General features: G+C 37.0%; 1 protein-coding gene across 1 annotated transcript; it reads right to left on the reverse strand.

Annotated features, from left to right (window-relative positions):
- On the reverse strand, nt 1–27375 carry LOC136995451 (endoplasmic reticulum aminopeptidase 2-like). The gene is given in 24 exon segments (XM_067316656.1): nt 1–1956; nt 1959–2031; nt 3019–3100; nt 4154–4294; nt 4751–4915; nt 6437–6519; nt 6521–6622; nt 6905–7061; nt 7500–7683; nt 9170–9218; nt 9221–9251; nt 9348–9526; nt 11267–11335; nt 13350–13481; nt 14666–14797; nt 14892–14938; nt 14941–15004; nt 16331–16485; nt 17380–17500; nt 18800–18934; nt 19750–19892; nt 21600–22236; nt 26513–26593; nt 27291–27375. Coding segments are annotated over 22 exon segments (2799 nt in total). The 5' UTR covers nt 22084–22236; nt 26513–26593; nt 27291–27375; the 3' UTR covers nt 1–1885.
- Nucleotides 27376–27390: the final 15 nt, after the last annotated feature.

Below are 27390 nucleotides of genomic sequence, written 5' to 3' on the forward strand. Positions count from 1 at the left end.
AAGGGCGACATTTAATTTGTTGCATCCTGTAATACAAACAACATGGAACTCCTGCTCACACAGGTAGGATTTATTCTTTCCACTCTGACACAGAAATAGTGATGATGTTTTTTTCTAGTATGTGACACTGTAATTCACGGATAGTTAAGACATGCAGCTTTCAATCAGAACATAAGTCATCAGAACTATAACAGCCTTCAGCAGGAATTTTGCCTCAGTATGAGGTCCAGTATTAAACTCCTTAGCTCCACAAAAACCAGAGTTCTCTGCATCTGAAATTAATTTTCCGCTCTTAATTTATCCCACCAGATAATGCAAAGGTGAAAAGGGGGTTTCTACACCAAATTAAAACCAAAGGATCCAGTGCTACAAGAGGCAACTCCTATGTGGGCAATTCCAACAGAGGTTAAAAGATGTTGAAGGCACTTTGCGCCTGCCAGCAAATCTTCCTCCACCTCTCCCCCTCTTCATTATTGCAGTAGCAAGCTCAAAGCTCATTTGTCTTAAATCCTATTAAGACTGATAGATGTTACAGTCAAGATTTATTAAAATAACAGACTTGAAAATACAATGCTCCTAAGCAGTACTCACAAGAGAGGTCTTACTCAAAACAGTAGAAAGGTCCCTGTTGTTTTCACATTCATACAATAGAATGTCCCTCACGCATCATGGTATACTGTTTACTGCATACTGAGTGAGCACCGGAGATCAGCAATTTGAGCCTCCTGGGAAAAACAAGATGGCTTCCCCTTTCTCATGGTCACAACAGATTTCTTCTCAGGCCACTACTTCTTCCAGTTCAGGTCACAAGAAGGTATTTACATCACTTAGCATCAGACATGTTATTTAGCTGGCAAGTTTCTTAAAATTCCCTATACAGTTCAGAGAGCAATTCAGGATGAAAACTTCTCTCTCTCTCCACCAGCGATGCAGGCAGCTCAGAGACAGTAAACAGCAAAGTGATGGTGCAAAGGAACCTTCCCTCCTCCACCTCTTAGTCTCTATTATCCACTGGACACTGTGGGGCAATGTGAAGGGGTGGAGCTAGTCACACATGAAAGCTTCTATCCTAAAGGAACAACCAAAAGGACCCTTGATTTGTTTGAACTGGCTTCCCTGAGATACTGATGCTTTATGTTAGCTATCTCACTATATTTTGGTTCTATCAGTCTCCAGTATTCTCTAACATATAGCAATATATTGCTCCAACTTTTCGGCTACCATCAGTGACAGTATTTTAATCTCTAAGCTAAACTCATAGTTAATTTGTCTCAGAAGAAACTGCAATTTCCTTGTTAAAGAAATCTCAAATAAGAATTACAAGCACATTTATTGTAAGGCTTTAAAAAAATGAAATTGTGCCTATCATGCACCTTTCAAAGCATTTTGTCTTTGGTAGAAGTTGTTCTGTCTTTCTCAAATTACTAAAGACAAAAATGTAAGGGAAGTTGCTCAGTAAGAAACAGAGGAAATCTCTGATAAGGATAATAAGCAACAAAGGTGATCACAAAACCTGGGAAGCTCAGCAATAATTTAGTATCAAGCCTGTATTATACATGTAACCTACCTTGACACAGTCAAAGAAAGTATCAATTCTTTTGCAAAATCAAAAACATATATACACACAAACACACATAATTTTGAGCCTGCAGCCACACTTTTTTTTCAATTGGCTTAAAGATCTAAGCAGCAGCATATAAAAAGTTAAAATGAAGCAATATTAACAGGTTTCCCCCCAAATTGTAAAATGATCAGTAAATAGAAAAATTCTAATTAACTAAATACCACAGCTTAGCAAGAGTAAAGTACAGTAGCAATTGCAATTCTTTAAAGGAAGAGGGGAAATCTGTGCTCAGAAATGCCACCATTTTTCACTCAAGCACCTTTACTTAACATTTTCTAATATCTGCTTCCTTAATACAGCTACATTTCTTTCCAATCATCTTATGTTTTTTCTATATTCTCCAGTGCAATCTGAGGTGTCCTCAGCTGTGATACCTCCTCCTTTACAGATTGAAAGAATAACTTGACCTATTAAAGGAAAAAAAAAAGAAAAGAAAAGAAAATTCAGCTTATAAAGTGGAGCTTATAAACAAACACAATAAGCCATTTTAAAGCTGTGAGTAAAGTCATTACCATTGCAAGAGGCTAAAGTGTGACAGGACCCACGTGGGCTAACATACTGAGAACTGAACTGTGGAGCCTCAAAGCCCAGACTATGAGCTTTGATGGCTTGGATTAAACAGATGAGTTTTGAATGAATGAAATGAATGAAATGAATTCATGTCCTATGTGGACTAGTTATGGGGGAGGGGCATATACCTTATTTAAAGTTTTAAGTACAGACCTCTCTCCCAAGGAGCTCATAATCCTAAATCCTTAAAGAGCTCTAGGATGATGTACTGCAGAGCACGAATAAAATGAAAGTTGATCTTGTTAGATAGTAGATTTTCTTTGCAAGACAATGAACATAGTCACAGTAAGCGACCAAGAACAGGGCCTATTCTAACAGTACCTTAATATACAATAGGATACTGTCTCTGCTCAAAGAGAATTTAAAATCCAAACAGGCAAGAAAGTGGGAAAGGAGATTTAACATCCAAGTAGATCAGGTGATATGACTGGCAAACATCAAGTCCATTTCTCAATGCTTTTTTTAGTGCAAAGAGCAAATTTTACTGTGCATGAAAATTCTAAGTGCGAATTACAAATGAAAGAGAAATTAATGAGAGTGGACACTGAAGGAAGAGATAAAGTGAACAGGGTGATAGGGACAGATACAGAATGATACTAAGGGGAAAAAAAGAAATGATGAGGGAGACTATGTAAGCACGCAGCTAATTTGATAGGACAGTCAAATTCTAGACAAAGCTGCAGAAAATTCTCCAAATTTCAGAGGTCTCTACTTATCCCATCGGCTTGAGTCTTCGGGTGGGTTTTCTAAGAGATGCCCTTCTATTTTCCTCCCACTACATTTTCCTGACCCAAATGCTTATTTACTTTCAGGCTCAGACAAACCTCTTCCAGTTCTTGTTTAGAAGAAAATTGTGATGTCGTTCCAACTATAATGATCCTAATAGAGAAGGATCCCAGGGGAAATCTGAAGGAAAAATGAGAAATTACAGGTTATAGAAGTTTATCTACATGTAAAACACTGAAAGCACTAAAAGTCCCCATGAGCTCAACCTGGTTCATACTTTTCTGGACTGCCATACAGGTTCTGTCTCTAGGTCTCACATGCCTAGGAATATGAAAGGATAGAGTGCAGCAGTGCTTTGCACCTGAAAGCCAGATACATCCATTACCATCTGACTTCCATGGAAAACTTATTTAGAATTGTTTGCATTCTTATTGCTGGAGTTTTTGACATCCCAACGGAGACTGTCCTCACTTCTATTGTGCAGCCTTACAGCCCTGCTTACTTCTTTGCGTTATTGCTAGTGAATGTGTGGCTGCACTGCAAAAATATGAAGTTTTTTTTCCTCTCTGTTAGTTTTCAACTTCATTATTGCCAGCACTGACACAAGACACAGGAACATACAACTTGAGGGTGGGGGAGACAACAGTATCCCAGTGGATCAAGAACCATCTGTTTCAGGAGTTAGTGAAAATAGTGATGTATCCTCAGCCTCATGCATAAACAGTGGGGAAAACAGAACAGGAAGGACTGTCCCTGATTTCCTGCCTCCCAAAATGTGCAGCTGCCTCCCCAAACTGTTATTGCTGTACATACCCAAAGAAGTTGTTTCTCTACAACGCAGAGTTAAAGTTTCATCTCCTAATTATTTAAAATTTTAAAACTTCATCTCTGCGCAACTGTCAGTGATGCTGAACTTGAAACACTACTGGAAAAAAAAAAGCAATAGACTTCTGTTAAGAAATTTTTACAAGAGAAATATTTGCCAGTGCTACTTTAACAACAATGCCATAGTCAGCATTTCTGTTTCACTGTGATGTCAACATTTGAGCCAGCATTAGGCAGGGATGGCTAAGTATTACTTTCCCTTTTCAGAATGGAAATGTGAGGCACAAAGGAGTAAGCTGCTTCTCCAGGCAAAGGCCTATCGTTCTTGACTCTCAGACCCCTGTCCTGATTATGTTGCTTACAAGGTGAACACAAGCAGCGTTCTGCCCCCTCCACAGAAATACTAACTTTTCTAGTAGCCTGCTCCAATTTTTCTTTACAAAGTTCCATGCAAGGAGTTGTCCAGCTGGATTTGTGCTGACTGAATAGATAACTGAAGGCAAGTCTTGAATCTTGATTATTTCTCCTTCCATTCCAAGTTCAAGCAACCTATAGCATCAAAACACATTATAAAAGCAAGAAAAGGCCAGATTGTAGAATTACATTTGGGAATACATTTAAAAACTTCAAAGATCAGGCCTCTATTATGCTCTCAGCCAAGGAACAAAAATGAAGTACTTATCGATTACTTATACCTATAGAACATATTTATATCTAACTCTTTTTCAGTTGCATACTAAGCACAGTAAGATATTTCAAGGTCTCAGTGCAGTGGTATACTGGAATAACATCTGTTATTATCCTTTAAAGAGATTCAACATGTCAAAACTTTTTGTTTCATGCTCGGCAGCCAGGCTGTATTCACCCAAAAAGCGTGTTGGATAGTAACAAAGATCACGTGTCCACTGGAAATGAGTCAGTGAGATTCGTAAGACCCAAGATATAGTGCATGGAGCACCAGTGTAAGTTGGAAGTAAATAATAATTTATATGGAATGGTTCCTACCTTGTTAATTTACTAACATCTTTACTGCTTGCCAGAGCTGAGTATATCTTTCTCTGTTCAGCACCAGATATGGACACTTTATATCTATCCAAAAGAAAATTCCAGCCAGCAGCTGTTTTGGCTCCGATGGAATATACAGTTCCAAGGACATCAGAGGGAATGTTACTAAGCAGGAAAGAAAGAAAGTTTCATTTGGAGTTGTAATCTAGTATTTTTTATGGCTGAAAAACAATGGAAAAAATGTTAAATATAAGGAGGTAAATCTTTCCGCAGTAATTATCTCACTGTAATGTACAGAAATTTCCCTCATTTTTAAATTAAATATGATTGATGTTCCAGTTTTAAAATAGTCTTGCTATTAATCTAGCAAGAGAAAGAGGTACTTTACAGATTTGAATTTCTGCCCTGAAATTATACAATGGATGATACTGATCCTGCAGAAATTATGTTTCTGCCCAATTTGGCACACTATTGAACTCAATTATAACTTCCCAATACATGTAACACAAATAAAGCAGTAATAAAATTTCAACAGATGTGGGAAGGACTGCATAATACATCTGTTGATGCATATGAACCTTACCATGTCTTTGCTTACCATTGACATGGTAAGGTTCATATGCATCAACAGATGGATTGGTGATGAAAGAAGATCAACAAACATCTGTCATATATGTTCAGAAACAATGGCGAAAAGAAACAAACTGCGCAGAAGCAGCAAGTCCTGATCTTGCAGTGGGCCACAGATATTCCTCTTCTATGGAGTTCACTTGAAATTGTCAAAAGTATGTAGATGCAAGAGTCTCCCATCCCAGTGCAGCATTGTATCCTCATTCTGGGCAATTTTTCAGGGCACACTCATCCTTCTATGTTTATGAAAAACTTTTCACACAATCAACCACACCAGAATCAGTTTCAGAGATTAGGTTAAGTCTTGTTGAAACTGGAAGAAGTATAAATATCATCCACCATTTAAGAGGATGGCAGTTCCATTTAGCAGGAACAATTAATTATCTTCACAGGAAAGTAGTGATCAACATACTGTTTCATGCCATTGCTTGGAATGGTGATAAAACTCACTGCCTCCTGTTATATTTTTTCTACAGTCCAGATAACAGACTTTGTGTATTCTTTGTAGATAAGTAGTATTTCAACAAAGGATTTTTGATGGACTCAGTAAGACTCCATCTCTTTTCCAGGACAATATTCAAGATGAAGAATAACATGAGCACACAGGTAACTGAAAGAATGAAGCAGGAGGGAACAACTAGAATATGTTTATATTGTGTTGCTATAATGTAACATCTCTTCATGGGTTTTCGGCAATGGAGAAAAAGACCCAGAAATTCTAGATCTAAAAATATGAGCTTGTACCTGGTGCCTGAGCTAAGAAACTGTGGTGTGTTAGCTCATGTGGCAGAGATTCCAAAATGTTTATGTGGGCACCTCAAATGAGAAGGAAAACCTCAAGGGACAGGGAACTACGCTGAATAAATCTATGCTTTAATACACACACTAGAATACATGGTTTTCTGATGCTGCTTCATTCAGGCAATGAAAGCATTTCCATATACTTTATGGGAAATTGCTTTTCTTCCAAAGTCCATGTTGTAAAAATCAAATCTCAGGGTAGAGTAAAAGAAACTTAAACAAAAAGGGACTATAAGAAAGAAATAAATTATTTACCTTATCTTTGCACCACTTTCCATCCACTTGTTGAAAAGCTCATTTGCCTTCTGGATACAAGGAAGATATTGCAGGTCACACGCCGAGCTCTAGAAGATCAGAACAAAGCATTCTTTCGGAAACAGAGCCCTCATTGCTCCAGGTCTGCTTGTCAATCACTGGTTTAAAATACTGCAAAATGTACCACTGCAGAGAGAACATGGTACTGTTCATTTATAAGTATGACTTTTGCTGTACTAAGACTATTTAGGATTTCTAGTAGAATTAGTAACTGAACTCAAAGAGCAGCATTTTGTACGTACATTGTTGGATTTATTACAGATAACACATTCTCTGAAGTGCAGAGAATGTACTACCTGTCACTACAAAGCAACAGTAAAAACAAGCGTAGATTATGTTAATGAGTAAATATACAAACGAACAAATACATGTATAAAATGTTACATGGTTCAGGGCTCAAATATGAACCTTTAGACTTTCTGCGATGTCAGAAATATTTCTTCTCTCCATCATGCGATAGATCACTTCCAGATAGCCCAGGCCTTTCAGAAGTACTATGTTACTTGTCTCATGCTGGAGATACCGTGTTAGATTCAGGGCTCTGTCTAGCGATAGTCTCCCTGCACTAAGAGATAGTTTAAATAGAGTTAGTGTCTTTCTAACCACACATGGCAAGAGGTTTGGAGGATGGCCCTGAGGTCGTTAGTGTTTATTATCTACAGAGAAAAATATCCTGGGGGGTGCACACATGGGCATGGAACCTCCTTGTGTACTCATCATCCTGCCTTCTACACAGATCTCATGTGGAAGAAACAAAGAAACGGATGGCTGCATCAGCAACCTGTAGATCTGAGTCTTGAATTTAAAAGAAAGATTTAATATTCATAGCAGTTCTCAAAAAAACAGAGGATGAATAATATTGGTTAGAGAAATGGCAACTATCCTCAAGAAATTCTGCTTCTAGGGCCTAAGATTCTTAAGACTTTGGACACTCTGAGATCATGGGGGCATCTGGGGGGGCTACAGACTTCTTGCTTTTGTTTTAAGGAAGAACCAGTATTACCTGACCAACTGAAAAGCATTGTGGATCAGATTTGCTCTGTCTTTGTAGCTGAAGAGGGTGTGATTCTCATTCAACAGTTTAATAATGTTGTCCCATCTGTTTTCCTCATAGTGTACAATGTAATAACCATTCATGTCCACATTGAATTTCACCCAGCTGATATCTTCCTCCAATTCTATGGTATCTAGGAGCCGGGAAAACATTTTTAAAACAATTAAACAAACATACTAGTGGTATTTCCTAATATGCATCAGGGCATTTATACTTCAAAAAAAGTGATCTGAAATGCACAGGAAGATTGCAAGGCATTGCTTTTGAAGTCCTTTTAATTAGTAGCAATTAAACTAGTCTCTTAAAAAGACACACATGCATGCGCATACATGCAGAGAGCTGAGCTTTTTAATATTACATCCATTTTTTTAAGCAGCCAGACAATAAAACAAACAGCTTCATGTTGATTAAGAAAGGGCAGTAGTAGGAAATATTTTACTCATCTGGTTCATTAGCATTTTTAGCTTTTCACAGAACAAATTTTGGCAGAAAGAAGGGAACTTTTTTTTACCTTGTACAGGCCAAGCTAATACAATATCTCACACTTAAACTTAAGAAACACTAACTAATGTGTCTTTGGTGATGATGCAAGTACGTCATTATAGCAGCGAAGACACTCAGAAGCAAAACTTCCCCTTGAAAAGTAGTTGTTAGGACCACTGTTCTGAAAATGTCACTGTACCCAAATCTTTTATGTTGCCACACCAGAAAGTAGGGATTTGTGTTTTGGCATAGACAACAGAACATGTCCCCAACATGGATAAACTACAGCACAAGATGCCCTTGTTAGAACCTACAGGAGTTTTGACCTCCCCGTCCTGTTTACAGACTTTCAGAGCCACAGTATCAAGGATTTTGCTTGCCATCAAGGCCCCATCCTTATGGAAAATTTTCTACACCAATAAGGACTACATGAAAAAAGCTTGACTAAGTTCTCATAATACAGAACATAAGAATGCTCACCAATTATAGTATTGTATCTGCACTTGTGTACATGGATATTTTTAAAGTTTTAACCCAATATAAGCAGTTTAGAATTGTTTGACTAGTGAGAAACAACTTTTGAAACAGGAGAAAATCTAGAATTGTATCTGTTCTAGAATGGTATCCAAGAAAGAACTGCATGGAATTTCCAAAGCAATCCACCATAATTTCCGACTGACAATGGGGAAGGCAAAGATTTTAAGTCTTCTATCTATGACAGTGCCCTATAGTTCCTTGTAATATTGGTTGCAGTGTGGCACTGCTGGTGGCTGTAGTCTAAATGAAAATTAAAAAGACTGCATTACATGCAGTAGAACTGAGCACATTTTTTAAACAAAGTTTATTTGCCTAACAGTGAAAAACACACAACTTCAGTGTGACTAAATTTAGCTGAGCTAAATTTAACCTTAAGGATTTTAAAATGAAACAAACCCAGACTAATTTTCTCAGTTGACCATGTTTGTTCTGATAAGAATACAAAACTTTTTCATTTTTAGGTTACTCAGAACAAGTGTTACTTTCCTGGCTCAGCCACTGAATGGAAAGGTCAGCTATTTTCCCCAGATCCAATAAGCAGAAGCAATAGTAAGAGGGCAACACATGGTAGCAGTTAACAGGATAAATTAATCTGCAACCTGAATGATTCTTCATTAAATGTCTTCCAATATTTTTGGAATGGCTTGTGATGTATATGTCAAAGGAGCATACCACAGGAACCTAAGAAGCAGAAAGGAACAAAATGAGAAATGTCAATAGGTTTTTAAACATTTGAAATACTTTTCATAAATGCCATGATAAAGTCTGTGCATTTACCCCATTTGCATTGAGGACCACTGAGGATCACCTGGGAAAATACCCTTCAAAAAGTGTTCTTGTCTTATTTTGATTCTCTTCCAATTTTGTTCAACAATAATCAATGGAAGTCCTTTCTGAACAGTCCAGGTATCCATTATCTTGGCAACATCAAAGTGTTCACTGAGGTAATAGTCATACTGAGAACAATGCAAAACAAAACAAACTTTTTTTCCTCAGTATTTCCTGTCTCTTTTCAGATGGTGTTATCAGACAGCATCAGCAATCAGAAAGAACACACTCATTTGCTGTAAAATTTTAGTCATTTCCACAGTATCTGAAGAAAAACCCTGAAAAACTTAAGTAAACATAGTGAGAGTAACACATGAAAACTGATTATCCTCTGTTACACTAGTAAGCCAGGAAAAAAAATCATTAATCTGAACCCATTGCAGTAAGAAGTGAATTGGCATCATCTTCTGCACCACAGTTACAAGTCTCTCCTAATTAAAACAAAAGACAAAGGTGAACCGCAGATTTTCTGAAAAGGCTGAGGGCCCCTCATCAGCAAAGCTTCTATGTAACATGTTTTCGAGACAAAGTAGCACTGCCCTGCTCTGTCATGCCTAACAAGGTCTCTTTGAATTCATGGCATGACACACTCGCTTCAGCTTTTCCCCCTGGACTTCCACTTGGGGAGCTCTACAGGTGCTTGGCTGCAGAGCTGGGGACTGGCCTACAAGACTAGCTGGAACCTACCAAGATGTTTGCTGCAGGAACTACAGAATCACATCCAGATGAACATATTCTAATCATACCCAAACCTTATCCTTAACAGTGGAGCAGCTGTTGGAAAAGATTCTTATAGATGCTTTGGCTGCTTTGCAACACACTAAAGCAAGCAAGCGACCGTAAACCTAGCTTAATTAACCAAAGCAGCAAAACAATGGAGTCAGAGTATAACAATGAATCTTTCAAAACAGGTGTTAAAAATCCTGCAATCATTGCCTTTGCTACAGGAAGGTTGGTAGCCCCACAGCCACAACAGCAGGTTGCCCCTTTGAGGCCCACATGAATCTTAAAGGATAATGCCTTTGTAGTTAAATTGAACTTAAATGACTTATCAAGCACATCCTTGGCCGAAGTCTGATTTATAAACTTTGTAACAAAAAGTGCTATTGGAAGTTCTGGAACTACAAAGTTTTTGCTATCAGTTTGGAAACAAAATGCATATAATACAGGTCCCAAGGAAAAAGAGAGGAAAAGAGGGAAAGGTTAAATTTGTGACTTTTCTTTCTTCATGCACAAAGACAGCAATTAAATGAAATCTATTTTCTTTTGCTTGTAACAGTGTGTTACCATTAGCAATATAATTAAGGCAGTTTGAGGTTTCAGAAATGTACATACACACATGTGGTTTTGTTCTAATCTGACAGTTTCTTTCAAATAGCTCTTATGTTCCAGACTGGGACAGCACTGGTAACCTGTAAGGGTGTGTTAAAATCTACAGTAAACCCCAACTGCCAACGTCTTTTCATGGCTATAGTCTGATGAAGCAATGATATTTCACAGAAGAGCTCAGTGAAGTCTTAACTAGCAGACTTCACTGGCTTTTTGAAGTCTCATTTGTATTCTTATGTTCTTTGAGATGCTTTTTTCATCTTGAACAAGTATGTGAAGTTTGTTTTTTCATTCAACATTTTCCCAACAGATATGGCAACTGGAGATAGAGATGCCATTTTCATACGGATACAGATGTAGAGCAGTTGTGTAATTTTATTCCATCCTGCTAAGGCAGTACAGTTATCATTTCAATGAGACATATAGTATGAAGTATCTGCTCAATTTATATCAGTGATCATGGTTATACTGAAAAGAATTGCAACAACTTATTATTTTTAACAGAAATTGAATAAAATTAAAGCAATCCATGTACTTACCACATGTTGAGTAGCCTCACTTTTTCTGTGACAGTATTTACCAGAAGTAAAATCCTCTTCAGAACAAGTCTGTAAAATACAGGATCAACAAGTCATATTTGAAATATCTTTTACTATTTTCTTATTTTCTCATTATTAGTGCTAATCATTCTTGAATATAAGAAACACTGCAACCTGTTATGAACCCCTTAAAGTAAGTATCACTGAAAAGATGCACTAATGCCCTTACTTATGTCCATAGCTTATTTTCAAATCCTTCTGCTGAAACTGTCCCTGAAAAATATGAAATATTCCTTTCTCTGATCATTATCTATTATGAACAGCCATCTTCAAAAGTGTACTCTTCTACACTCAGCGTTCAGGCTTGTCATCAACAAATTACCATTTAACCTTGGTCCCACTCTTCTCAACCTTGCTTTCACAACTGCCTCTGCTCTTCCCAATTTCTCTGATTTTTCATGAGCAATTTAAGCTTTGAGTGTTCCACTTTCTCTTTTGAAATTCCTTAGACAGACTTTAGTTGCACAAAACATCCAACATACTTTTTATGAATCAGGCTTCTTAACAGGAATGAGACTAACAGTGCTAATAATCCAAACTTCTCAGAATTGGTTAGAACACAATTTAATCTTTGGCATAATCCTTACAGGTTTTACAGATTTTGAGGACCGCAATAAGGTTTCTTCTTCTTTTATTTTGTTATTCTTATAAATATAGCCCCTGTGGAAAACAAAGTCTTGCCATGCTTTGCTATTTGCATTATATTTGCTCAGCTTTTGTTTCTTATTTTATTCTACTTAGTCTTTGTCTAGATAATTATAATTAGATATATTATCAGCTATAGATATAAGCATAGCCATGAGAAATCAGGTTTTGAAGTCTGAATTTACTTTAATGACATGGATGTTATTGTCTGGTGTCAGAATCAAACAGTGAATACTTCCTTCCCTTTAAACTTTGGATATACAAAATGTGATGCATCATTATTAGGTTACTTTGTCTATGAACTGAATATACTGATGGATTTCCGCTTACTGATTAGGCTATGGAAAAAAAATGGGCTTTCACTGTGAAGGTGCCCACCCTTTTGTGAAAACAAATAGGTTCACATTATGATATATGTAGTCCAGCAAATCTGGGCACCCACTATTAAAACTTCAGTTAAGCCAGTGGAGATGTACTCAAGATGCCTCAGATACGTCAGGTGAGTTAAAATGAGTGTCACTGTATTAGCTTTGATTAATCCAATATGGCCAGTGTCTTTCTGTTATCCATGAAGGACCTACATGACCTTCATTCTATCAAACTAGCTTATTATCCTAGGGTTGTTATTTGCAGCTTTTGACTGAAGAGCTAGACTATGGTGGCTTCCTTCTTTTCACCGCATGCTTTGTTTGATGTTTTTTCTAACAAAATGATATAATAAATTCAAAATACGAGCAGTACTTCCATCCATTGCTATTTTCTCCAAAATGGGAATCATCCACTGTCTGGTGTACCACAAGGGTTCCCACTGAATTAGATTTTTATTGAGATTTTTACCATCCTACTAGTCTACAGGACATTCATATCAGCTGAGCTGAAGCTATTTAATAAAGTTTTTTGCTCTTAGTATTTCAATTCATAGTGTCAAATACAAAGCAGAGAGGATCTACTTGTTGACTCAGCTCCACACTTGCAGCCAAATCCTGCGAGGTGCTGACTTCAGGAGGAATTTTTCACAGTACTTGTGACACTCCTTTCTGGAACGTTTTCCCGTTCAATGACCAAACCAATCTGCCTCTCAAACTTTTAATCTTTTTATGTCTTTCAGAGACATGGAGGAAAACATTCTAAGTAAATCTGTTTACAATGACTACCTTCAGACCAGCTTTATATTGACACAAATTGCAACAAAGGCAAGAGGTGAAATCTGCTTTCAAGAACAGAATTTGTATATCACCTATATTCTCAAAACAAAACTTATACAGGATTTAAACTGCACAGGCTTTGGGCTTGCTGTCTGCTTAGAAAATGAGTTTATTCCCAAATTCATGTTTACTACTGTGAGATATATCATTTAAAATAGCAGAAGGGAACTTACATTAGCCAAGCTGTCCCAGAGGTCCTTGTTCTTTGCATTTTTATAGCTGTGTTTCTTTAAGTAATGAATTATCCCATTCCAAAACACCTCTTCAGTCAGAAAGTTCCTCAGCATATGCAGAATACAAGCCCCCTACACACACAGACTGAACACAGCTGGATCGGCATGTAATTTCCAGTGTCTCTGAAACAGCTAGAGCTACGCTGGAGAACAATACAAAGCTACTAAAACAAACAGAGAATTTTAATAACCATTCAAATGATGAATAAATGGGAACTGAGATCAAGGCATTATCTCATCTCACTGTTTGTTTCACAGAGCAAAAGTACTCATGATGAAGCTCAGAAATTGAAGTTCTGTGTGAGTTCTCTGTGATTGCGAGAAAGACAACCAAGAGATACCAGACTGACTCATGGATGGATGAACTATTTTTAGCAATAGCTTTGCCTAATCCAAGGACTAGAGGAGGATGGAAGCAGGCTAAGGAAGTAGTACAGAATTGATCAGGCAACATGAAACTTGTGACTACAAACCAACCTCACTGAATATAAAAAAGCATGACCACTTTTCTGCATGCAGCAGCAGATGTAAATTCAAAATCTTTTTTCATGGTAATTTTTTTCTTCATATTTACAGATACATGTCATCAGGCCAGTAAAAAAATAATGTTCTTTGTTAAGGTGCTGCAGAAAGACTTCAGCTATATAGTCATATAAGTTCAGTAAGGTACAGCACCATTTTACAACTAACTAATTTTTTTAGTTTCCTTAACACATAGATTAAAACAATTCAGAATAATTTGTTGGTGCATATCATAACATTATGGGTAAGAAGACAAATAATCACAGACCGAATGAGAGAATCAGAAACAAGAAGATAATATTTTAGAATATCCGAAATCAAAACTTGAAGTCTCCTCCTCCTTAGAGAAATATTTTTCCTATTTCTATTACACAGAATAAGATTAAACAATGAAAGAACTTTAGTTATTTTGACTATTGCATAAGAGGATTTAATTACAATGTTTTAGAGTAAGTATGGAAATTCCATATCCACTAGAATTTTTTTTTTTCCTTCAGTGATCCTGAACGATGCTTGCTTACAGTGTGACAGTTTAAATTGTGAATGTTTAACATCTCCAGTTGGAAATCTATCTTGATTTAATTTATTTTAATCCCAACTTTTAAAACAGTATTTCCAGGTCAAATTTCCCTTTCACATTGTCTGTATCTAAGCCAGTGTCGTTGTTGTCATTTCTAGCGGTCAAAAAGTGGCCATTAACTGAAAAAACACCCCTATATATGAAACAAACTCACCTTGTCATAAGAAAGAGTATCAAACATTTCCTTAATCTGTGTTGGGTTTTCTGCTCTTGAAGATATTGGACGTGGCAAGTTCATAGCATCTCTTCCCATTGCTGCAAAGCAGGTATCTAACAAATAATCATTCTGGGAAAATTTTCAAAAGCAATATTTACAGATTTAGTTCAAGAAAAGCATCTTGAATTACAAAATTCAAAATATTTTAATCTGTCATACTGACCACTTGCAATTCAGGATATATAGCATCAACAGACATGAATTCCATGATCTTGCGAACCCCTCATTCAGCCAGATGTCATTCCACCATTCCATGGTGACTGGATTATCAAACCACTAAAATAGATTAACATACATATTCAGCAGCAGCTAAAGAATATACAAAGGATTTAAAGCAGGCTTTGTTGGGTATAACAACTGTGTGTGTGTGTGTGTGTGTGTGTGTGTGTGTGTGCGCGCATGCATGCGTGAAGAACAATGAGTTTCTGCCAAGAGAATCAAAAAAATTACTTCATACAACTAATATCCAAAAGATAAAATCCAATCAAAAGTGGAAAACTCTTCTCTGTCAAACAAGGCAGGAAAAACCTTGAACAAATCTGTTCAAGGCTCAGTGCTATGTAGTATATTACCACGCCAGTCTTAGCCCTGTGTCACCCTGGCTTCTACCCCTCTGCCCCAGGATAGTATCTTGGGTACAGTACAATATTCAGAAAGCCACCAGAGAAAAACCACCTGAAATTTTCAAAATGATGGATGATACAGTGAATACCTGTGCTGGAAGACATAAAAACCTCTCAAATCAATTCTGTCTTCATAAACCCCAGACTCAAAAGGACCAAAAGAACAATTTTAGCTGAGTTTACCACAGTGAGCCCAACCTTGTGCCCAAATGGAAAAGCATTAGGCTGCTAGGCTGCATCTAGAATAGGGCTGGCAAACCTGCACCATTTAACTCACCAACCTAAACCATGCTTTCAGGGTCAGTGGGACTATCATCAAGAGTAGACTGAGAGAGTTTTGCCAAAAGTTTAGGGATATGCTATTGGAACTATTTTCAAGAAGTAGATATCTATTTTTAGGCTCATTTATAGCTCTGTCTGCAATAGTTTATTTATCTATATTAGCTATCACAGTACAGCTTACAATTATAGACAGTTATTACCTATGATAGCTAAGAGATATACTTCCAACTAGACTAATTAGAAACTTAAAATAACACTAATTTACAAATTAACAGAAAACTCTTTTCTTAGTTTCAGTGTGATTTTTGGTAAGTTGTCACTAGCTGTCAAACTTCCTGAATTGTGGTATTAAGTTCCTAACTTATAGTTAGCTTCACTTGATCAGTAACTACTCATAAGTGACAAGTACTTCATGGATGAGTTCTTCATGGACATACATGCTTTGTGTTTTCTACTGTAGTGGAAGAAGGCTGTGATCCCTAGGAGTATGCTGAGCCAATATGGGAAAAGGCTGGATTCATCTCTTTACTGTACCTTATTATCCAGGAAGGAAAGATGATCTACAGTTACATAACTACTGTGAGTCAATGGATGCAGAGATTATTCTTCAAAACAAAACCAGTGTTTTTGTTACCAATAAAACATATAATGCCAGGTCCTGATGAACAAGTATGATAAATTATCAAAACTGGACAACCTGATGAGCCAGTTCATGTCCTGTCACCATGGTCACCCAAAGTTTGTCAGAAGCCGAAGATGTTTCTGGATCATAAAGCAGAGAAGTCTCTCTGTAGGTAGTCAGGCCCCAGTTTTCCATAGCTCCTGACTGAAAGTCAGGGACAGCAACAAGATCTGGGGGGGGAAAAAAAAAAAAAAAAAAAAGTTATCTATTTTGATATGTAGAACTCCAGCATCATTGCTTAGTTCTAGTAAACAACTGAATAAAAATGTTCCCACTAATGGCCTGACTCAGTGTCTCTTGGATTCAACGTGAGTCTAATAACAGGAATGGAGCTGGTTCAGGTCCACTACAGCTAAGAACTGAGTAAAACAACCACATTCATAAATAATTTCTATCTGACAAGCATGCTTAGTCAATCTAGTAACTTTCAATAACCTCAAGGAACCGATTTTCACAGAAGGAGGAATTAACTCGTCATTGTGAACCTTCTGTCAAAAATGATGAAAGGTAAAATGTCTTCCTGTGTTGTGCAGTATCTGAAAATTACAAACAAGCAGGAGTAATGCCAAAAGAAGCAGATGTTTCTCAGAGAAACTAACAGGTCCAAAAGCAGGTTATCTCCAACCTCTAACTACTTTTATTTCTTAAATTCTTAATGGATTCATCAACCTGTCATAGACCTTGATTGACAATTTTTTTAAGAATCCCTATGATAACTTATTGCTTAAGGAAGTCATTTGCTCTCTGTCCCACTTCTAACACAGACCACACATTAGCAAGACCCTCTGAAACAGAAAAAAATCTTAAAAAATAATAGCGAGAGTAAGAGAATACAAATTATATATTTTATTTCATCACTTCCCTCATCTTTCTTCTCTGTTTTGTCTTTTTAGACTGAAAGTTCACTGTGACTCAAAAATTTCATCTTCATACTTTTAGTAATGAATTTATTCTAGATACTACATAAATAACAAGTAGCAATAATGGTTTCAATATACTCTATCTCACATAACCTCCTGCATTTCATATCAGGCATAGTTATCAAACTATTTTCAACTCTTTACCTTGTTTTGGAAGTGGGTAAGAGATACCAAAATACTGCTCATAGAATTCTAGTATCTTGACAGCAACTTCCAGTGCATAGTGGGCTTGAGTCAACTTCTCTGGATTGGCATATACAGACACCTGTTAGATAAAGAGTTTCAACAGAGGCTCAAACACAGCACTGTAGAAGTTGTCGAGATGCTTTTCATCTATTTTAACAGAAGGAAGAATTACATCATTTTCCTCTAGACAGATGAAAAACGTCTCCAGATCTCACAAAGTAATGAGAACATGCTTATAAAATCAGAACATGCCTGTACATTCCCACTTACATTCTCCATCTCAGTAACACAGGCAAGCACCTATACGACCTCCTGATTGTACTCTGCACTCCTAACCACAGGTTTGATTCCAAATTTTCCACCAAAGAAACTGATTACTTTGGAAAGGTGTTATGCACACTGTTAGAAGGTTTGCATTTTAAAGCCTCTTTCATCTGAGTACAAAGCATGATAGACTCATAGGTAGTAATGGTGTGGTTAAATTTTAGCATTCTGTATTGTCCAGAGAGAGAGTAATGAGGAGGGAGAAATGAACAACTTATCAGTTGAATATATATGTATTTTCTGCACCAAGATCACTCTCATCTTTTTTCAAAGTCTTAGAAATATCCCTTTTAATACATCAAAAGTGAGGGTTATATTTCTTTAGATTTTTATCATGTGATCTCCTTTTCTCTCAAATTCCTGATTCTTTCCAATTCACCTTTTCATTTGTAGCCAGGATACTCTATCTCTCTCCGGCAAAGGAGGAAGGAAAATATTCCTTGACAGCAGTTTACAACAGGATGTTCTGATATCAAGATTATCATTTAATCTCAGTTGTTAATGAAACAGGCTGATAGAATTTAATAAAGAGCATGGTAACTGACATCTAGCTGATTATAGTTACAAATTTACAAATTTTGCAGTTACAAAATCAGGAAGCAGAGAAGACATTCTCTAACAATTTGTATCAATGTTACAGTCATTTCAATGGAGCTTACTGGTTTCATCCTTAGTAAAGTCTACAGAATTTCTCCCTAAATGGCAGTTCCATATACATTCAGAGCTGCTCTTCCCATCTATTTTAAACTTAGAATTCCATAATAATGAAATACTGCAATAGTACACAGCAGATTTGACCACTTCACAATTTTTAACTGTATTTTTTGGGCTGTATCTACACCAGTGTGTAATTGTATTGATTTCAATGTGGACATTTCTGATTTGCTTTAGTAATAATTTCTTGGCTTAAAATAACCAATATTTTGGAAACTATTATAGAACAGATACAGAAGCCTAAAGATGTTGATAGAAGTCAATATATAGGATATGTACAATTTCACATCAGATTTATCCTGAAGTTTTATAAATAAATGTCAATCATCTTTAAACCTACCACAATTCCTGATGAAGTTGTACCACTGATTGACTGGAAATCGCTAATTATGAATGCCATCAAATAGGTACTCATTTTTACAGTCTCTGCAAAATGATCTTCAAAGACATTGCTGCCTAGTTTCAAAGTCTTTACCTAGGAAAACAATGATACATATTATACTCGTTTTTTCTTCTAAATAAAATATTTAACTTTTAAAAAATATTTCACCTTTTTACTACAACAGTGCGCAACACAATATCAGCATGAATGAGAAGACAAACACAAGGTGAGCTTTGGAAGACAAAAGCTGGTACACCATTTCATTCACTCCCTTGCAATTTTTTTTGTGGTTAAAAGCCAAATACAGACAAAATTCAACATGATTTGACAAGCTGGATCGTTAGATCTTTATTCTGCAGCCTTTAACTGTAGAAAGTTCCTCTTATTCACAATAAGACCATTAGATATTTCTGCAGTACTGTGTAAAGGAGAAAAAGAGATATCCTACCCCTTGCTAACAATCAACTATTCTGTAAAGCGTATGTTATACATTCAGAGTTTAAGGCCAGAAGGGATCTTTATGGCCTGACTAGTAAATAACACAGGCCATGAGATTATCTTTGCATATATGACTACAGATGCTGCTAAAGGTAAAAAAACAAATAAAATAAAAAATAAAACAAAAAAACCCTACCTCCAATATACTTCAGCAGAGAATTCTTCATGCTACTGAAGAACTGTTGAAGAATCTATGTGAAGAATAGCTTCAGTCATTTATATCAAAATTACCTCTCATCCATTAGCAAGTAGTAAGTGCTTTCTAATGTTCAGAATACTGGGCAGTGTAAAAGCCAGGCATAAAAAAATCTTTTGCATGATATAGTACAGCTATATACTGCACTCTACCTGGTTCAATAAGAAGGCTTGGAAAGAAGTTAAAGGTTTTAAGATTAAACCCCCAAAATCACCTTTGGCATATTAGATATTGCAATATGCTGCTCTTTTCTCCGAATCTTTATTGTACAATTGGCTTTTAAGGATGGCTCATCAAAACATGGGAATGCCATGCGGGCCAAAGTTGGTTCAAAATGAGTAGAAGCCAGCAGTCTGGAAGAACACAGAAAGCATGCACTTTTTTTAAAATAAAGTAATTTTTGATCCACCACAGCAAGCTGACAAACCATAACACCATCATCATCAAATTTAAACACTATTAAAAAAAGCTGTTTGGGTAGAGAAAACCTAAACTGCTATGCAATGATGAAGCATTTCAAAGCATTTGGTAGGCACATTTCTATCAGGATTAGCTAAAACCACCACATACAGACCCTCTGATCTTAAGGCAGGCCAAGTCATCATATTTTTATTCCTGAGCCAATTTAAAAAATGGCTAAAGTGGTGACACACACGGAGCAGTATTTTAGCCAGACAACCTATCATTCAACATTAAGCATCCCACTGAGTTAGGCAGCTTGCTCCCTTCATAGCTGATGGAGAGAATTGGCCTCCTCCATGGAATGATTTAAATCATGTTTTATTTAGGCATTTTAATCATTCTCTTAAGACGATCCCTCTTCACTGACTACAGAGAGATCACAGATTCCTCAGTTCAATGCTTTATCATCCAGAAAGGCAAGGGAAATGAGGAAAGGGAAGCAGTAAAAGGGATTTCATAAAAACATTAAATAAATTCTGAGATTAAAGAAAATATCATGCTATTTCTATGGTTTTGAATGAGTACATGCTTAGCTCAGATAGAACTGGCTAAAAGGAAATAAAAGTACTTGGAAAGAAAAGAAGGAAAAAAGAGCACGACCAGAGTGAAGTTGCACTGAAGATACTGTGAGATAGGGAAAGAGAGAGATTTAGATTAGCAAATATAGATTATCAAAAAAGGACAGAGAAAGTCCTGAAGAAAATGGAAGTGCAACAGCTATAATTAAATCTTTTTTGAAACACTTGGTTAATTACTTTTAAACTCTGACAGAGAGGTAATGTCTAGTTAGCCACACAGGTCCATAAGAAAAATTCTTGGACTGTAATATTTACAGTCTCATTTATGAAGGGTAAAAAAGTAAAACAATGATTGAGAAGAGCCCATGTTTATGAATTTTCAACAATTCTTGACTGGCAAGTAAAATTTCACATTTTATACAACAACCAAATGAACAAAATTAGTATTAACGTTCTAAACAATGGCAATAGAAACTGCCATTGAGATTAGGGAACAAGATTTTGTGAGAAAAATGAATCAGCTACACACAATTTAAGAATTATTGCTATTGGTCTATCTTTGTCTCTCTTTTTCTCTCTGAGTACCTACATTGATAGTCTACCTATAATTATAAATCATAAAAACAACCATATGTAGATAATGCATATTTTGATATAACAGATCATTATACATTCAATCATTTGTAATATATGAAAATTTATGATTCACATGTAAATAAATATCAGTTTCTGTTTAGACATAGTAATTGTTTGGTACTGTTACAGTATTTTATGTAATCAATTAAAAACAAAAAAATACTATTTTACTAATGGTTTTAAAAATGAGATTTTCAAGAAAGTGCTGGAAAAGCTGTTTCTGTGTTATACAAGTAAACAAGTACAGCTTTATGATTGTACAGGCAGGCCACAGAATAAAACTGTTATCTCTATTGCTATACAACTGGAAGCAACTTGGGAAAAGATAGGAAAATATAATAATACATTATCAGAACACTAACCCTTGCAGTTATAAGACCTTTTATAGGCAAATATTAATGTAAGAAATCTTCATGCATGAAAACTTTTATACTCTTTGCTTATCTTGTTTGACCATCCCTAGTTTTGTAGGTACTTTTATAAAACCCACAGAAGCCATCTGAAAAATTGGCAATATAGTTAATTGAAAGGAAACAGTTCTTATCCACCTGAAGAGGTTCAGTAGTCAGAAAGGCAACTTGCTCATGAGGAAGATATTCTAAAACTTGTAGCTGTTTAATATCTGCTTGTCCCTTTCCATTTTCCTGTTCAATAAATGCTTTAGTGATTTCCAGATGTTTACTGTGCAAGACTACAGCTCTGGTTTCCTGTGTTACAGTGACTTCAGTCTTCATGGTGCCTGTGAATACTGATGAAGTCAGGTTGGGGTGAATGAGAAGGTCATAACGGATTGGAATTGTTGAGCCTGGAAGCCTTAGTTGGTTCCAAGGAAAAGGCTGCCCATTTGTTGATTCAGGGAAAGCTACGTTCCTTTCTCCATTGAGAGAATAACTAATTCCAACCAAACTTAGAAGATACAGTAGTGGCAACATTGCTATTCACCAACAAAACATAGGGTTTTTTTGTAATTATTTTGCTTTTTTGGTACTGTTGCTTGTTCAGCATTTCATTTTGGCTAATAAAAACTTCATGAAGTATCTTCTGCAAATAAAAACTTCAGCAGAGAGTGCCTTTGACAAATTATCCTGAAAAAGAGAATGGAAGAAGTAAGAACTCTCCAAACACAATCCAGGAATCTGTAGAGGGGCCTAGCTTTATTTTTGTAAGTGCACCTGAAAACAGTCTGCCTGTTCACAGCATTTTCATATATCACTGTGCAGGACCTGGTCTCACATTTTTAAATACATCGCACTCTTAAGGGGAGATACTCAACTTTCAAAACTGTGTAACACTCAAAAGTATGTGTACCTATAAATGCTGTCACTATGGTATATGAAAGTGCACTTATGTAGAGCAAGGCACACATTTAAAACACATAATAGACCTTCTCCAAATTCAAAGATATGTTTGCAGTCACAATGGCTATATACACAATTTTTAAAAAACAGATGCTTATTGTAAACAACATGAAAAACAACTGAGAACAAGAAAAGTTCCTTTAATTCCATGTAGGTCATTGTCTTCTTTTGCTCCTAAATTTGGCATTATGATCCACGTGTTCATTTCAAATTCAACAAAGATTAATAGGAGAATGCTGAGGCTCCTTCAGTTCTGAACTAAGAGAAGAAATGTGCGTGTTCAGCAGCCACGGAAATTAAATTATCAGGACTCTCTGAAACATATAAAATTCAGCAGCAGAAAAAAGATCTCACTGCTGCAGACCAAGGTCTTGGACAAGAACTGAATTCTGTACTAAAGTCAAACTCCAGAGATCAGGTCTTTTGGGATGGGTGCCCTAAGTGAACAGATGGACCTTCTCCATTCTGAATTGGTTCTCAGGAAATAAACATTAAGAGGTGTATCACTCAAAAGTATTAATGGCTGATAGGCTCAGGATGGAGTTCAGTTAGAGGAAAAAAGATGGGTTCATTGGGACAAAGAATCCTGTGTTTCAACATATTTTATATACTTAAGATCAGATAAAAAAAGCTCAAAACTGCAGAAAATGTTCTTTGAAGTAGCTTTGCAAATGTTGTATGTGTTATGCAAGGAAACAACACTAAAACAAAGCAACAATAAAACCTGCAATTAGTTCAGTTATATAGTATTTAGTTACATAGTACGGAACTGTCAGAAGCCTATTTCAAGCCTCAGTACCTTGCTAGTTTAAACGTGTTTTCCAGTATAATAAATATGAAATTTTAAAACTAGTCTGAGCTACATGCAATTAAAAACAAATAATACGAAACCAAGTTAACAAAGTTATACCCAGTTTTACAGATGTTAAAATATTCCGATTGTGATGTCTTTATTTCATATGTAAGCTTTATTATACACATTTCACATTGTAAAGTTCTTCAGTTATTATAAGTATCACAGAATCACAGAATCACAGAATCACTGAGGTTGGAAGGGACCTCTGGAGATCATCTAGTCCAACCCCCCTGCTCAAGCAGGGTCACCTAGAGCACATTGCACAGGATTGCATCCAGGAGCGTTTTGAATATCTCCAGAGAAGGAGACTCCACAACCTCTCGGGTCAACCTGTTCCAGTGCTCTGTCACCCTCACAGTGAAAAAGTTTTTCCTCATGTTAAGATGGAAGTGTCTGTGTTTCAGTTTGTGCCCATTGCCTCGCGTCCTGTCACTCGGCACCACTGAAAAGAGTCTGGTCCCATCCTCTCGACACCCTCCCTTCACATACTTGTACACATTGATAAGATCTCCTCTCAGCCTTCTCTTCTCCAGGCTAAACAGGCCAAGCTCTCTCAGCCTTTCCTCATAAGAGAGATGCTCCAGTCCCCTAATCATCTTCGTAGCCCTTCGCTGGACTTGCTCCAGTAGTGCCACAACACAAGTATTTTACAATTAATTTAAATTAAATAAAAGGATTTGAGATTCAGTATTTCCTTCTGACTTCCTTCACACCTCCCCATTTGGTGTTAAATTTTACGCAAATTCCTACCTTAAGCCCTGAGATACCCTTTTAATTTAATTATTTTAAGTAAATACTTTAACTTCCAATTCCACATAACTCTGAACTATTTTCAGGGCTTCAACTCAAGCCTTCCTGAAATCTACTTATTACACCTCTCTCCATATACTTACTGAAAGGGCCAAGCCTTTGAGCCATTTCACAGGTATCATGCTGACCCTTGGCATTTGGCTGAACGCCACCCTCAGACTCTGAGATGATTCTTAACCCCTTTAGGAGAGACATAACAATCATAGACTACATGCTGTATCCACTGCTTGGAAAACTGTATTTATTTATTCTGTGATGACCGTCTCACATAAAAGCTTTGTTATGTAAAAATTTGCAGAAAACCCAGCAAAATGGTCATATTTCAAATATAAGAAAAGAAACAGGTAAACATGACTTACTGGAGTATGTTACCATCTTGTTTCTTTTGTTACATCAAAGGACTGAAGAATTATAGTTTTATTTCCAGTCTCTTTTGAGTCGCCTGGTCCAAACACAAATGCAAAGAGCCACCTCCTGTGGTTGCAGATTAAGAATCATTTTCAGCATTTAAGAAATAAAGCAGTATATAATACTGCACTTAAAAGTACTTTTGAAACTGAATTTGCATATTTGGGCATTTGTTATACACCTTTTGTTAAGAGACTAAAGTTGCTACAAGTCTGTTTTTAAAACCTACCTAGAACTGACATTTAGGGTCTTTTTAAAAAAATGAAATGAGCTGACATCCATTACACTCTCTTGGATGTTCTGACATAAAAAGTCTCAATATAAAATCAATAGGAGAGATTCTAAACTCATGTAAATTCTTGCAAACCCACTAAGATTTAAAATCTGCTCCCTTAATTTTTTTTTCCCCATCAAAATCCAAGAGACATACATAATCTTGTGCCCCTCATCCTGTCTTTTTATGCACTGGATTTTTGTTATTGCCCTAATAGTTCAAATAAATGGCACTTTCTGGAGTCAGGAATAGTTGGCTATAAATTATGCAACTGAGGAATATTGATACTAGTTCAGTACAGTATCCTTCATAAATTTATTTTGCAAACTGTTACTTTTCCATAGAAGGTTTTTAAGTCAAAAATGTCGATATAGCTATATGGAAAACCTTATTCCATATTTGATAAATTCTTTTCCTTTATAGAATCAATTTAAAAAGAATAAATTGAACACTGCATACTTCACTCCTTCACTTGTACTTTCTGTCCAGTTCCTTCTCAGTCAGCCAGCACACATTCAACACTTATGTTAATGCTAAAGAAACGATTCCTATCAGTTCCTACTGAAATTTTTTCTGCGTGGATTTCTGATATTAATCATATTAAAAACATACTACATAAAGTGCCACTACCTTACTAATGACAGCAAAAATAAAGAGGGCCACAAGCACCCAGAAAAGACGTCAAATAAGTTTTACTTGATGAAATAGTCACATAACTGCTTCTGAAGGTGATATCTTAATATAAAGTCAGTTGCTCAATTTCTGTGATCCTTCTGATGTCATTTTTTTCAAGAGCAGAAAGGAAAGGAACAGCAACTCATACACTGACCCAAATAATGCAGATTAGAAACAAATGCTGCATTTTTCAGGTACAATGTAGAACAAAACAGAGGTCTTGGGAATGCTCTAGAAAAGAAAGAAATGGGAAGGCAGCTACTTAAGAGCTAGAAATATGGAATGTGACGTGAAGGAAGATGTTGCCCTCTGGAAATGACATCTGGAATTATTTTAGTACCTAGTCAGTCCACCATTTTTAACTGCCTACCTACATGGTACCTGAGCATCCATGTAACTGTGGCATTTAAATTGCTAGTTTTATTACCATTGTCACCCAAAGAAGTTCTGAGTGTTTCAGAGGTTCTATAACCTGATAGGTGTGTATTATTAGTGTTTTTCTACAAAATTCTCATATATTATAATCGTGCATTAGATGATACAAGAAAGAGAGGATGGGGGAAACGGTTGAGAGGTCATTATGGGTATCTTTTAATGTACCTTGTCCATAGCCACAGTCATCAATGTTTTATGAGACCAAAAAGGCACTGGAGCGAAGTTCACAGCTGCAAGCACTGTTTAAAGTCTGATAAAACACCAGATAAATTTACTGACATTTCAAACATTTTCTTGACTCAACAGTATTTGTGTAGAGTGGAGACAAGAAAAATAAATAAATAAATAAAGACAATAGTCCTTATGATTGTTCACGAACCTTCTAGTCACACCAGACAAACTCCACAGGATGTCTTTCACACGAGTGAGAATGGCTGTTCCAGAGATCTTCTGATCCCCGATTACATTACATAGTTACAAAGTCAGCAGTAAACTTATAAGACTTTTTATTTTTGAACCTTTTAACCATAAAATCATCTGCTTACCTGCCCAATTATGTATTCCACCAAATGCACTATGTTCAAAAACTATTCAAATATTGTACTTGTTAGGACAGTGTTCGGTATCTAAGTATTAAAAGAAATAATGCTGCATGTTAAGAAAGAAATTAAGGAAAAACTGTACATAGAAGTTTCTTTGGAAGTTCTAAAACGTGGTAAGGGCTTCCTTACCATTTAATCTTCTATTAGGAGAAAGAAATTACACTCCAGCATGGAGTTTTTAATAAATGATGTATTTCTATCAAATGTTTGGCCAGTCCCTAGACAATCTATCGCCAAACACACGCACGCACACGAATATAACCACGCACAGCGAGTCTGAAATTGTCTCAGAGCAGCTCCTGTTAATTAGCTAAGCCAGCCGAACCTAAATGGCCCGCGGTTTGTACTAACAGGGAAAGAGAAAAGCGCGAATTTTACAAGAACTATGCATTTAACTAAGTTAAGCTTAAATATACTTCATGGCAACGGAGGAACCGTAGGGCTAGGCGCCCCGCCTCAACTGCGGAACGGCCGGGGCCGGCGACCCGCGCATCACGCGGCGCCTCACACCGCGCCTCCCCGCCCCTCCCCCACGCCCGCGAGCCGCAACGGTCGCAACGGCCGCGCGCGGCCCGCCGCTGCCTCCGTCCGCTCGCTGCCGCTGGGGCCGCCACAGCCCCGCGCCTCCCGCCGCCGGGGCCGCCCCTCGCCGGCAGCGGCGAGCGCGGCCCGAAGGCACCGCGGCCCCCGGTTCGCCCCTCACACCCGCGCCTCCGCCTACCTGGCGCGGCGCGATGGCGGCAGGGGCGCGCAGGGCCGCCCCAAGGCTCCCCCACCCGCTGCGGGCTGAGGCGAGGCGAGGCCCGTGGAGGCGCTTTCGC

This window comes from Apteryx mantelli, chromosome Z, assembly GCF_036417845.1.
Source record: "Apteryx mantelli isolate bAptMan1 chromosome Z, bAptMan1.hap1, whole genome shotgun sequence".
Classification (NCBI taxonomy): domain Eukaryota; kingdom Metazoa; phylum Chordata; class Aves; order Apterygiformes; family Apterygidae; genus Apteryx; species Apteryx mantelli.